This window comes from Oncorhynchus gorbuscha, unplaced genomic scaffold (assembly GCF_021184085.1).
Source record: "Oncorhynchus gorbuscha isolate QuinsamMale2020 ecotype Even-year unplaced genomic scaffold, OgorEven_v1.0 Un_scaffold_6003, whole genome shotgun sequence".
In the NCBI taxonomy this organism is placed as follows: Eukaryota; Metazoa; Chordata; class Actinopteri; order Salmoniformes; family Salmonidae; genus Oncorhynchus; species Oncorhynchus gorbuscha.
The window spans coordinates 1-14,697 of NW_025749694.1; the positions used below are offsets into that span (position 1 = coordinate 1).

The following is a 14,697-nucleotide window of genomic DNA, read 5'->3' on the forward strand; positions in this document are numbered from 1 at the left end:
GGGTTTCAGATAAATAGATTTGTAAAATGTTCAGTGTGAAGGAAGTTTGATTTTCGGTGAATGATGTAATGATTAGAAAGTTGTAAGCTATTATTTTTGGAGAGAAATATCTAGTGGTGACAACTCTTTAAAAGTATTTGTGTGGTAGTTGATGAACTACAGTGCCTTTAGAACGTATTCACACCCCTTGACTTTTTCCATATTTTGTTGTGTTACAGCCTGAATTTCACATGGATTAAATTGAGATTTTGTGTCACTCTGGTCTACACACAATACTAGTTACTCCACAATACTAACCTAAATGACAGAGTGAAAAGAAGGAAGCCTGTACAGAATACAAATATTCCAAAACATGAATCCTGTTTGCAAATAAGGAACTAAAGTAAACCTGAAAAAATGTGGCAAAGAAATGAACTTTATGTCCTTAGTACACAGAGTTATGTTTGGGGCAAATCCAACACAACACGTAATTTTTAAGCATCAGGGTGATGCATCATGTTATGGGTATGCTTGTCATCAGCAAGGACTAGGGAGGTTTTTAAGATAGAAAGAAACGGAACAGAGCTAAGCACAGGCAAAATCTTAGAGGAATACCTGGTTCAGTCTGCTTTCCTACAGACACTGGGAGACAAATTCACCTTTCAGCAGGACAAGGCCAAATCTACACTGGAGGTGCTTGCCAAGACGACATTGAATGTTCTTGAGTGGCCTAATTATAATTTTGATTGAAATATTTTTGAAAACCTATGGCAAGACCTGACAATGATCAACAACCAACTTGACGGAGCTTGAAGAATTTAAAAACTAATAATGTGCAACTATTGTACAGTCCAGGTGTGCAGAGCTCTTAGAGACTTACTTAGATAGACTTGCAGCTGTAATCTCTGCCAAAGGGGATTCTAACATGTATTGACTCAGGGGTGTGAATACTTATTTATGTAAATGAGATATGTCTGTATTTCATTTAACATTGTTTTACTAACATTTCCAGAAACATGTTTTCACTTTGTTGTTATGGGGTATTGTGTGTAGAATTCAGAATCCATTTTGAATTCAGGCTGTAACACAACATAATGTGGACTAAGTCAAGGGGTATGAATAGCACTGTATATAACTGCCCCTGAACAGGCAGTTAACCCACTGTTCCTAGGTCGTCATTGAAAATAAGAATTTGTTCTTAACTGACTTGCCTAGTTAAATAAATGTCAAATAAAATAGGGCTGACCCTAGTTAGTCGACTGGTTGATTGTTTGGTCGATAGACTGTTGGTTGACCGAGATTTACTTAGTCGAGCTGTGGCAAATATACACTACATGACCAAAACTATGTGAATACCTGCTTGTTGAACATCTCATTCAAAAATCATGGGTATTAATATGGAGTTGGTCCCCCCTTTGCTGCTATAACAGCCTCTTACACTTCTGAGAAGGCTTAGGGCTGGGTGATATGGCCTAAAACTCATATCTTGATTTTCTCAGCTTATGGGAGATTCACAATATATACAGTTGAAGTCGGAAGTTCACATACATCTTTGCCAAATACATTTAAACTCAGTCCTAGTAACAATTCCCTTTAAACTAATCCTAGTAACAATTCCCTGTTTTAGGTCAGTTAGGATCACTACTTTATTTTAAGAATGTGAAATTTCGGAATAATAGTAGAGAGAAGGATTTATTTCAGCTTTTATTTCTTTCATCACATTCCCAGTGGGTTAGAAGTTTACATTCACTCAATTAGTATTTGGTAGCATTGCTTTTTAAATTGTTTAACTTGGGTCAAACGTTTCGGGTAGCCTTCCACAAGCTTCCCACAATAAGCAAACACCTCATTTGGCCGCCTTTCCTTCCAGTTCTCTGCTTCCTGTGACTGGAACAAATTGCAAAAATTGTTGAAGTTGGAGACTTTTATCTCCCTTACTAACTTTAAACATCTGCTATTTGAGCATCTAACCGATCGCTGCAGCTGTACATAGTCCATCGGTAAATAGCCCACCCAATTTACCTACCTCATCCCCATACTGTTTTTATTTATATACTTTTCTGCTCTTTTGCACACCAGTATCTCTACCTGCACATGACCATCTGATCATTTATCACTCCAGTGTTAATCTGCTAAAATTGTAATTATTCGCCTACCTCCTCATTCCTTTTGCACACAATGTATATAGACTCCTTTAAAAAATAAAAATACATTCTACTGTGTTATTGTCTTGTTTATTGTTTAAAAACAATTCATTCGAATTAATTCTATATATTGCCCAGCCCTACTTTCCACTAGATGTTGGAACATTGCTGCAGGGACTTGCTTCCATTCAGCCACAAGAGCATTAGTGAGGTCGGGCGCTGATTTTGGGCGGTTAGGCCTGGCTCGCAGTCTGCATTCCAATTCATCCCAAAGGTGTTTAATGGGCTTGAGGTCAGGGCTCCATGCAGGCCAGTAAAGCTATTCCAAACCGTTCTTAACCGACCGTTTCTGTATGGACCATGGTTTGTGCATAGGGCATTGTCATGCTGAAACAGGGAATTGCCATCCCCCAACTGTTGCCACAAAGTTGGAAGCACATAATCATCTTGAATGGTATTGTATGCTGTAGCGTTAAGATTTCCCTTCACTTGAATTAAGGGGCCATTAAAAACAGCCCCAATGTTGACACAATGTTTCAAGTTCCTTGCAGACAGGTCATGCATAGACAATGGGATTTAGATTATATTTATTTTCTACCTGAAGGTTGCAATGTTCAAAATGTTTGGCTTTATGTAGTTATGTAGAGACTATTTTTACATATTGGCAATGAAAATAAAAGTTACTTTTATTGTGTCTTAATTTGATTAACCTAATGTGAAGGTCTCAGAAACGACTGAGCATGTGTAATATCAGGGATATGAAACATTTTAGATTTGTTTAAAAGTGCTTAAATACATTTAATTAATTAAATAAACCTTGAACTAAATACTAACATTATTCTGCCTCCCTAAAAGCTCTGCACATATATGTTTTAGTCATAGCTAAAAGACTGTAGTAGTAGCATTGTTGTCATACTTAGAAGGAATTGCGATGGTAGGTAATGTGAACAGAACTGTAATTAATTACAGAGCACTGATGTGACTACTAGCTATGCATTTGAGTAAACAATGACTCACTGAATCAGAGGCACCATGCAACCCAGACCTGGCCAGTCTATGAAGGCTGTGCACACAAGCTGGGCATTATTATATTTCTATACACAAGAAATTAAGATGCCTTTTTATTTGCAAAAAACATTTCTACATTTGTAAATGACTTTTTCTTTTTAACCAAATGTTATTATACTTAGCTACTTCTCTGCTAAATTTATAAAGTCAATAGTAAACCCAATTGAATCTGTTTTTGTTTCATTACTGAGTCAACTCCCTTTTTTTCTCTCCTTGCTCACACAGCATACTCCAGCTATCCGTCAATGACAATGATATGGAACAACTTAGTTAGTTATGCAAACTCAACCTTACATTTAACAGGCAGCCATGCTCTGTCAATGCCACTTTACTCTAATCCTCATTGGAACATGGGGAAATCATGAAGCTAGTGTTATATTGAACACAAAATATTGACAACCCATTTTTCCAACTCCAACTAGGAGAAAAACATTAGAGAGAGGAACAGCATATATGGATCCAATGGTTTGTGAAAATGTGAGAGATGGCTCCTTCAGTACCAGTGTCGTTCACTTCACCAGTAGGCTTATAGATACTTGAGGATAAGAGTAACTCGCACGTGCACATAATACACGTGAAATACAAAAACGAACACTCCAAAACACACTGTTGTTTTATAATCAGCCGACCACGTGTCAGCCGAACCATATCCAGCTAGGTGAGAGGAACCAGATGAACTAAATGAAAGGGTATTTTGGCAGCTAGGCCAAGCCAGTAGGTAGCTACCAGTGGGAACATGATTGTGTGATGAGTGAGATGATAAATGCCAAATCAGGCCATGTGACAACCAAAACCAACACATGGCACCCCATGAAGAACTTCTATAAGCATTGAGTTGTGTAAACATTTCAAGCAAATTGCATGTTTACAACTCTATCGTGGTGCAATATTACATTCAAAATTCCATATTAAAACTATACAACTACAATATCTCTCCTACCATTATCAACCAGTAAAGTGAATGAAATGCCTCAAAGGCATGTCAAAGGTAGCTCACTCAATGACCCATAGTACACATGTCAATCAGGAGCTCTGCTGGGGCAGTCCCAACAGTTGTCTTACAGACGGCTATACACAGACAAGATATATTTGCAGGAGACTTTTTCAAATCATCAGCCAAGACGCCCTGCTGTTTCACCACTTCTGCAATGGCTGCATTCTTTGGTAATAACTGCCGTGTCTCTGGAAGTAACCTTCTGAATGGTGTTCTGTGTAGATGTCAATGCTATGGGGGAAATGCAGGAAACAACACAGTCTGTGAGTTAAATCAATAGTATATACTACATGTCATTTATAAAAGGTAAAACAAATAGGATATACTATCTTCTGTAGCTCAATTGGTAGAGCATGGCGCTTGTAACGCCAGGGTAGTGGGTTCGATCCCCGGGACCACCCATACGTAGAATGTATGCACACATGACTGTAAGTCGCTTTGGATAAAAGCGTCCACTAAATGGCATATATATATATATATATATATATATACACACTGTCAATAGAAAAAGTGTCGTGAAATATGGCATTTATATGCCATTATCCACCGCTCTCTCTGTGCCGTGGTCCAGCTCCATGACTGGTCTTTTGTCAGGGCAGTAGTCTCTGGTCATCACGCTCCACATACCTCTGCAGGGTGCTATAGTACTGCTCACTCTTGGAGAAAGTGTAGAGGCCTGAGATCTCCTCCCAGGCCTTGTGGTTGGGGAAAGGGAATATTTCCGGTTCACGGTTCTCAAAAAAGCTCTTCAGGTTCCTCTCGGCCAGCTTGGATGCGTACTCCATAGAGAATGTGTCGAACTGCTCCTTCTCCTTTTCTACGTAGTGCTTCCAGAAGGTGAGCTGCAGGTAGCTCACCTTCGAGCGGCAGTTGGTGTAGCAGGTCCCGAGGAGCCCTAGAACGGCTGAAATGATGATGATACACCAGCCCAGTATCTGCAGATGTACAACCAGGAACCAAAACACGCTCACATAAAATGAATAAAAAATGCCAACAGTTTTTAAAAATAATAATAATTGTTTATAATACACTTCAATAGTGTTGCTTACAGTCAACTGAATTACAGATAGGAAAGTATACTCGCACCAGCATTTGCAGCTGTACAATATGACATTGAAAAATATGACATTCCACCGTACAAAAGTCACAAACCGGGTCTGACTGCTGCTTGCACTCACCTGTGACTGAGCCCGGAACATAAGCAACAGTTCCATGTTCTAGTCACTGGGCAGCTTGGATTTGCTGCAGGGCACACGGGCCAGCTCCTCCCGGCACATCAAAGTCCTGTTCTTACAGAACAGGACCAGGTTATTATCCAGCACCAGGTTATTATCCAGCCCGCTGACGGCACACTCGTAGAAGGTCCCGTTCAACAGTGCCACACACAGCCACATGATAGGGGCCACACAGGCACCGAAGAAGATTTTGACAAACACCTTGAAGCAGGTGAAACAGTTGCCACCGGGGCAGAGCTCAACAGGGTTGAGGCAACAGCCAGTGTAGAGGCGCCACAGCCTGCTGCTGAAGAAAAGACCCAGCACCAGAAGCACCAGGCCTGGGCCCAACAGGAAGGTCAGGCCATATGCAAAGTTCTGGTCGTGGTTGCAGGGGCACTGAAAGGAGACCATGGAGAAGATCCGCTCTCCCCGATGGTCAGGAGGGCCATGAAGCTGTAGCCAATGGTGGCCTTCTGGTTCATGAAAAAGCGCAGGACGGTCTGGAAGTTATCCATGGTGTCGACAAGGAGTTTTCACGCACGCTTAGCAAAAAACAAAATAACGCACAGAGAATGAAGATTTAGAAGAGGAAAAAACAAGGCAGTGAAATAGTTTAGACGCAACGGGTTGCGTCTCCAACACTCACTCCACTTCCTGTGCTGTCTGAACACAAACACACTGAAGCTCTTCGGAGCCCATTTCTGCCCCTCCCTTTCCCTCCCTCCTGTTCTTTCTCTTTCAATCTTCCTCTCTCACCAACTCCTCCCTCTTTTCCTCACTTTATCTCTCTTTCCTACCCTTGTCCGAACTCTTAATCCAATGAGATTGTATTCTCTAACTCTCAAACCCCACCTTGATTCTTCCTTCAAAATTTCCTTCTCTCCCCACTCCCCCCTCTTTTCCTAGGCGTAGGTAATAAAACAAAAGTGACTAAACTGGCTGACATCCTGCAGATCTGTTTTTTTACTTCAGGCCATGCAGCTGCCTTTGTCCTCTCAGAGTGATGTCATATGACAAGCAGCCACGGGGGTCATGCAGTCTGTCAAAAATCAAAAACTTCACTTTAACCAGATTCACTTGGATAGTTATTTGAACAGTTCAGCACAGTGATTTCAGCACCATGATTTATTGTCTGTATTAAATGCACATACAGCTTGACCCAGATACATTATACAGTATATGAAATCACTCTTTGCTCTCTCACCCTCTTTTTTCCTTTCATGCACAAAACACCGCACACACGACGCAACGTGGTATTTCGGCACAAAAGCTGCAGTGCATTCATAAGCAGTTGCAAAAATTTTCATACTGAGCTATGCAAGCTCACGTAGATGCATGTCGTGCATACCCAGAAATATAACACGGAGCACAACAGTTTCATAGGCAATCATATAGCTAGCTAGACATTACATTAGACTTGCATAAGACCTACTAGTGTTTCAGAAAAAGGAGAAGAGGGCAGATCAAACATGTGTTCTGAGTTAGTGGTTGGTAAAGAGAAGGGTTTCCTCTCCCACTTCCTATAGAAGCCTGTGATTAGTTTCTGTGCTCTACAATTCACACACAGGATGAAGCTATAGTCTCTTCACCCTAAAAGGCCTCTGAGTGCTATAAGGGCACAAGGCGAAACCCAAATGCAGATGCAGGAGGCAAACGGCAGCGCACCTCCAAATCGATCCCGCTCCAGAGTACAGGCCTCGGCGTAACCCTCATTCCTTCGACGGTAAACTCTAAATCCGACCATCACCCCTGGTGAGACAAAACCGCGACTAGTCAGTGAAGAGCACTTTTTGCCAGTCCTGTCTGGTCCAGCGACAGTGGGTTTGTGCCCATAGGTAATGTTGTTGCCGGTGATGTTTGGTGAGGACCTGCCTTACAACAGACCTACAAGCCCTCAGTCCAGCCTCTCTCAGCCCATTGCGGACAGTCTGAGCAACGACGGAGAGATTGTGCGTTCCTGGTGTAACTCGGCAGTTGTTGTTGCCATCCTGTACCTGTCCCGCAGGTGTTGTTACACATGATCTGCCACTGCGGGGACGTGTCCGTCCTGTCTCTCTGTAAGCGTTGTCTTATAAGCGTCTCACAGTACGGACATTGTCATTTTATTGTCCTGGCCATATCTGCAGTCCTCATGCCTCCTTGCAACATGCCTAAGGCACGTTCACGCAGATGAGCAGGGACCCTGGGCATCTTTCTTCTGGTGTTTTTCAGAGTCAGTAGAAAGGACTCTTTTAGTGTCCTAAGTTTCATAACTGTGACCTTAATTGAATACCGTCTGTAACCTGTTAGTGTCTTAACGGCCGTTCCACAGGTGCATGGTTCATTAATTGTTTATGGGTCATTGAACAAGCATGAGAAACAGGGTTTAAACCCTTTACAATGAAGATCTGTGAAGTTATTTGGATTTTTACGAATTATCTATATAGTTTATATGTTTGTCTTCGGGACTTTGTGGCCCCGTTACCTCAAATATTGTGAGCGTGACGTAATCAGATGTGCTGGAGGAGGTGAAAAGGTGTGTGAAAGAAAGTCGAGGCACAGGATCCACTTCCTGAATGAGAGTGAGTGCAGTGACAGTGTGGCAATAACATAGTGTGTTTGTTCCCTTTCAAAGTCAAGTTTACTTGACTTTTACTGCAATAACCTCATACTTAAAGTGAATACTTGTTCTTGTTCTACTTGTACTTTCTTTCAAGTTCTTCCACTGATTGAACAACAGCTCCCATGGTCTCACACCAGACTTCTGATACCAATGCAGCAAATTTGGGGTGATATTGGGACACAAAACCGAACCGCTAATACATTTTTTGGGAAAAAATTGTATTTTTATTATTTTGAAAATACAAAATACCATTCTCTGAAGTATCTTGTTAAAAATAAAAATGTATTTACAGTGGGGCAAAAAAGTATTTAGTCAGCCACCAATTGTGCAAGTTCTCCAACTTAAAAAAGATGAGAGAGGCCTGTAATTTTCACCATAGGTACACTTCAACTATGACAGACAAAATGAGATTTCCTTTTCCAGAAAACCACATTTTAGGATTTTTTATGAATTTATTTTAAAATTATGGTGGAAAATAATTATTTGGTCACCTACAAACAAGCAAGATTTCTGGCTCTCACAGACCTGTATAAACTTCTTATTTAAGTGTCTCCTCTGTCCTCCACTCGTTACCTGTATTAATGGCACCTGTTTGAACTTGTAATCAGTATAAAAGACGCCGGTCCACAACCTCAAACAGTCACACTCCAAACTCCACTATGGCCAAGCCCAAAGAGCTGTCAAAGGACACCAGAAACAAAATTGTAGACCTGCACCAGGCTTGGGAAGACAATCTGCAATAGGTAAGCAGCTTGGTTTGAAGAAATCAACTGTGGGAGCAGTTATTAGGAAATGAAAGACATACAAGACCACTGATAATCTCCCTCGATCTGGGGCCCCACGCAAGATCTCACCCTGTGGGGTCAAAATGATCACAAGAGCGGTGAGCAAAAATCCCAGAACCACACGGGGGGAATCTAGTGAATGACCTGCAGAGAGCTGGGACCAAAGTAACAAAGCACACTACGCCACCAGGGACTCAAATCCTGCAGTGCCATACTTGTCCCCCTGCTTAAACAAGTACATGTCCAGGCCCGTCTGTAGTTTACTAAAGCATGATCCAGAAGAAGATTGACATTCTCCCATATGGTCAGATGAAACCAAAATATAACTTTTGGTAAAAACTCAACTCGTCGTGTTTGGAGGACAAAGAATGCTGAGTTGCATCCAAAGAACACCATACCTAATGTGAAGCATGGGGGTGGGCTACATACAATCAAGGGAAACGAGGCACAGGTGCAAATAATAACTGGGAACAAGGGGAAAACAAAAGGGTCAAAAAACACAATGGGGGCATCTAGTAACCAAAACCGGAACAACCCTGGCCAAATCCTGAGAGTGGCTGGGTCTTTCAGCATGACAATGATCCCAAACACACCGCCCGGGCAACGAAGGAGTGGCTTCATAACATAAGAAGCATTTCATGGTCCTGGAGTGGCCTAGCCAGTCTCCTGATCTCAACCCCACCAATCTTTGGAGGGAGTTGAAAGTCCGTGTTGGCCAGCACCAGCCCCAAAACATCATTGCTCTAGAGGAGAGGAATGGGCCAAAATACCAGCAACTGTGTGTGAAAACCTTGTGAAGACTTACAGAAAACGTTTGACCTCTGTCATTGCCAACAAAGGGTATATAACAAAGTATTGTGATAAACTTTTGTTATTGACCAAATACTTATTTTCCACCATAATTTGCAAATAAATTAATTGAAAATCCTACAATGTGATTTTCTGTCATTAGTTCAAGTGTACCTATGATGAAAATGACAAGCCTCTCATCTTTTTAAGTGGGAGAACTTGCACAATTGGTGGCTGACTAAATACTTTTTTGCTCCACTGTAATACACAAATGTAATTGAAATATGTATGTCAAATACATGCAACAGAAATACTGCCTATCTCTGACTAGTACTACTTAAGCTTTACACAGAGATACGAATCTAACAATTACGCTAAGTTTGCATTCAATTCAGAGCTAATGTTCATCGCAGTTCACTTGTGGCAATGGTCGGTCTACAGTGCAATGATATAAAGAACAATAACGCATAAATACTTTGGAGACCGAGCTTGTAAGGTCAAACATGTACACTGGTAAAAGGCTTTTATTGAAAGTATTTTGCAGTGCACAAACTTGCTCCTTATTTAATTAGAACCAGACCATGCGTTTCCTGTTTAATGACACAGACCACCTGTATGTAGGCCAAGTCTGATGAACATAAAATACTAAACAGAAAAGTAAAAGAGAAAGTACGATCAACTATTTAAAAATAAATAAAAATCCCTTCTGAGCACAATATAAAATTGGGAAGCATTGTTATTGAAGCAAAGACCTGAAAGTGGTTAATCAGATGTGATTGGTTTTTCTACTGAAAAATCCCCTGACGCACAGCGATAATCATGATGATGACGAAGAGTATAATCATTGACAACAATCCTCTATAATGAGTCATAACTTTGACGCAAAAAAGTAATGAGGATGGTTACAGATAAGGTCATGATAGTGATGCTGTCGCCGCTGTTCCTATGATCATATGCATGCCCATTCACAGCATCATCTTGCCCTCATCCACAAAGGTGAGCACAGACGGATTAGCAGTGTCTGGACCGTCTGACCTGACAGATGACATCCTGTGGTCCCTGGCCTCTGCAGGGTCCTGGCACTTCTCCACGTACTTGTGCAGGATGCTGTAGTAGTGGTCTCTGGTGCTGAACCTGTAGAGGGACGAGATCTTCTCCCAGGCCTGGTTAGGTGGGGTCGTGACAGGCTCTGGAGGAATCTGCTGGAAGAAGCTCTTCAGGTTCCTCTCTGCAAGCTTTTCGGCATGATCTGCCATGTTGCTTTCCAGCACGTCGCTCTCCCGCTGGGCATAGACCCTCCAGAACTTCAGCTGCAGGTAGCTGACTGGGGAGTTACACCGGGCAACACAGGTCAGCAGGAGGTTGAAGACCATTATGGAGGCGATCAGTAGCCAACCCAGGACCTGAAATCAAAACCAAAATATTCCACACATGCCTGAGTTAATGTCACAGTTATAATTGCCCACATACAGTATTCTGCTCATTTTTTGAAATGTTATTTATTTCACCTTTATTTAACCAGGTAGGCTAGTTGAGAACAAGTTCTTATTTGCAACTGCGACCTGGCCAAGATAAAGCATAGCAGTGTGAACATGGAGTAAACAATTAACAAGTCAATAACACAGTAGAAAAAAAGGGGGAGTCTATATACAATGTGTGCAAAAGGCATGAGGAGGTAAGCGAATAATTATAATTTTGCAGATTAACACTGGAGTGATAAATGATCAGATGGTCATGTACAGGTAGGTCATGTATATTGGTGTGCAAAAGAGCAGAAAAGTAAATAAATAAAAACAGTATGGGAATGAGGTAGGTGAAAATGGGTGGACTATTTACCAATAGACTATGTACAGCTGCAGCGATCGGTTATAAAAGTCTCCAACTTGAGGGAGATAAAAGTCTCCAACTTAAAAGTCTCCAGCGATTTTTGCAGTTCGTTCCAGTCACAGGCAGCAGAGTACTGGAACGAAAGGCGGCCAAATGAGGTGTTGGCTTTAGGCATGATCAGTGAGATACACCTGCTGGAGCGCGTGCTACGGATGGGTGTTGCCATCGTGACCAGTGAACTGAGATAAGGCGGAGCTTTACCTAGCATGGACTTGTAGATGATCTGGAGCCAGTGGGTCTGGAGACAAATATGTAGCGAGGGCCAGCCGACTAGAGCATACAAGTCGCAGTGGTGGGTGGTATAAGGTGCTTTTAGTGACAAAACGGATGGCACTGTGATAGACTGCATCCAGTTTGCTACGTAGAGTGTTTGAAGCCAATTTTGTAGATGACATCGCCGATGTCGAGGATCGGTAGGATAGACAGTTTTACTAGGGTAAGCTTGGCGGCGTGAGTGAAGGAGGCTTTGTTGCGGAATAGAAAGCAGACTCTTGATTTGATTTTCGATTAGCAGAAACCTGATACCTGTCAGTCTATAATCACCTACACGCCAACAGGCCGTCGACAAAAACAAAGATAGCCAATTAAAACATACTGAAGTGGGGCAAAGATGATATGATAAAAAATGATAAATCAAACCATAACTTAGCTCTATTAGTGTGAATATTATCTCACCTGCGACTCAGCGTGGAGGGTTGCCAGCACATCATTGCTGTCAGATTGTGGCACGTGGGTGGCACTCCTACAGGGGAAGTTCATCCTGGCACTGCGGACTCTTCCCATCGCAAAGGTGGTTGGTGAAAACAGTTACATTGATACCAGTCAATGCCATTGAGCAAAGCGACTGCAATCTAACTCACAGGTGCAACAACTGCGGTTGTGGTGATCTGAAAGAAGACCACCCCACAGGCGCAAAAATATTTAAAACGACATAATTTGGATTTGCGTAAACAAAAACCTGTAAACAATTTCCATGTTTTATTGCTCATGTCGTAACCTAACACCAACAGTGCCAGAGCAGGCACTAAGAGAAACACCATGCCGTAGGAAAAGTTCCAGCCACTGCAAGGACATTTGAACACCACTGACGAGAATATCTGTTCCCCGCCTGCAGTTAACAACGCAACTAACCCGAGACTATTCTGCTGTTTCTGAACAATTTTAAGAACAGTTTTAAACATATCCATCTTTCCAGACGCACAGGACTCACAGGCACTTCTGCTGATAGCAAGTCATGGGAACCATATAAATTAACGTGACAGCTATTACTTTCAGTTCTCCTGTCCTCTCTGGCACGCCTCCGACTCAGGGTGTGACTCGCTTCACTAGGCTGATGGACGATACTGTTGCATCCTAAAATGCTGGGTTCTTTTACTGAAGACTCCGAAGCGTACTTATAATAAATGGAACAGATTTACTTAATGTTCTCCTTAACACATTAGTCGACTACTCTCTACAGTGTCTTCAGCCCAACTCTCCAATACATCATTGAATTGTTACCGCCCTTTCATCTCCTTTCATTTTCAATGCAAGACCGGAAACCGCATTAACATTTGTTCATTCAAATAACTCAACCCTTGCATACAAATCCCATTGACTATTTGCAACCATTTTTACATCTAAACTCATAAAGCTATCAAAATAAAGAAATTCGCACCACTCCACGTGTCATTTCCCAGCAATTTAATAGATATTTACCAACGTTTCGGGCATTCCTCTAAACTCATGAACACATTTCTCAATTACACCACACTTCACAAATTCTCACTTCTTCTGAAAACATCCTTGATGAACATCATGGGTTTTCTAAAACAGTTTCACTTATCAACTCATATACAACCTATTTACAGATCCAATTGGTCCGGAGGCCTTTTTGGCCTCTCGATGCTCTGGGCCCTCAGGCTCACGGCCTCACACAATCGGTGTCTCTGTATGTGTGCCTGTCACAGTCGTAGTTCCCAAGTCCCAATCAGAAACGTTCCACTCGGACACATTCAGGTCTTCTCTTTCATTGTGTTGCATCATCATTTGACCCACATACGTCTTACACAATTTCCCCTCAGTCTGCACTAAAGTAGGTTACAGGACCAAGTACCCGTTTCACAACCCCGGGTACCCATTTCTCTCTACTCCCAAGTAATCTCGGACAAGCACTGTTTGTCACAACGACTGCATTCCAGCTGAAAAACTGTGTTTAACCATATCAAATCAAATTTTATTAGTCACATACACATGGTTAGCAGATGTTAATGCGAGTGTATCGAAATGCTTGTGCTTCTAGTTCCGACAATGCAGTGATAACCAACAAGTAATCTAACTAACAATTCCAAAACTACTACCTTATAGACACAAGTGTAAGGGGATACTAACTATGCTGTAAAGACCGTCCTGATGACTTGTCCTTCTCTTAGAGCCTGTTTTAGATTCTGTACACTGAATTAAAAAAATATAAAAGTATTTTGTACATAAATAAGCCGCACATGTCTATAAGCCACAGGTGCCTACCGGTACATTGAAACAAATGAACTTTACACAGCCTTTAAAACGAAACACGGCTTGTTACAAAAATAGATAGGCTTTAACGAAACGGTTTGTAAGAAAAATGAAAAAAATAAGCAGTAAGCAGTAGCCTATCAAGAAAGTCATCTTCCTCCTCCTGTGCACTGAAACCACTGTAGTCATCTCCTTCGGTGTCGGAGTTGAATAGCCTCAGAATTGAAAATCCACCTCTAAAATCCTCAAACTTCATTGCGGTGGCGATTGTTTTGGCTTTCAGTCGGATCTGCACAGTTGAAACACCTCGGCCGCCTGCTCTCTGTGTGTTGACCCAGTCTTCAAGCTCATTTTCTAGTTCGGGCCATCTGCTTTTCTTTCCCTCTGAAAGCTTTTGTTGTCTTTTTGCACTGAGTCAGTTCCTCACACTTCTGTTTCCAATGTCTTATCATCGACTCATTAAGGCCAAGCTCCCGTGCAGCAGCTCTATTTCCTTTTCCAACAGCCAGAATGATCACCTTCAACTTGAAAGCTGCATCATATGCATTTCTCTGTGTCTTTGTCATGATGAGGGTGACAAAATGACTACTGTAATCAGAATGATGGGAAGTTTGAGGGCGCTCGATTTACGTCACGATGTGACTGACGGTGGTCAGTTTTTTGGCGGCATGATTCTTGTGAAAGCGGGAAAAAAAATCCATAAACGAGGTTCAAAGCGTGGGGAAAAAGTAGCGGCTTA

The 14,697-nt window shown here is 41.9% G+C and overlaps 1 protein-coding gene and 1 pseudogene across 3 annotated transcripts; both read right to left on the reverse strand.

Moving 5' to 3' along the window:
• Window positions 1-3,988: 3,988 nt before the first annotated feature.
• Window positions 3,989-6,181, reverse strand: LOC124029290 (annotated as a pseudogene).
• Window positions 6,182-10,084: 3,903 nt separating this feature from the next.
• LOC124029289 (calcium homeostasis modulator protein 6-like) lies at window positions 10,085-14,427 on the reverse strand. 3 transcript variants are annotated; one of them, XM_046341057.1, is made up of 3 exons: window positions 12,735-14,427; window positions 12,141-12,352; window positions 10,085-10,981 (listed from the first exon to the last, which is right to left on the reverse strand). In XM_046341057.1, the coding sequence occupies exons 2-3, from the start codon at window positions 12,246-12,248 to the stop codon at window positions 10,544-10,546; spliced, it is 546 nt and encodes a 181-aa protein (XP_046197013.1). In that variant the 5' UTR covers window positions 12,249-12,352; window positions 12,735-14,427; the 3' UTR covers window positions 10,085-10,543. The 3 variants fall into 3 exon arrangements, with proteins under 3 accessions (XP_046197013.1, XP_046197011.1, XP_046197010.1); XM_046341055.1 differs by having other exon boundaries at window positions 12,676-14,427; XM_046341054.1 differs by having other exon boundaries at window positions 12,141-14,427.
• Window positions 14,428-14,697: the final 270 nt, after the last annotated feature.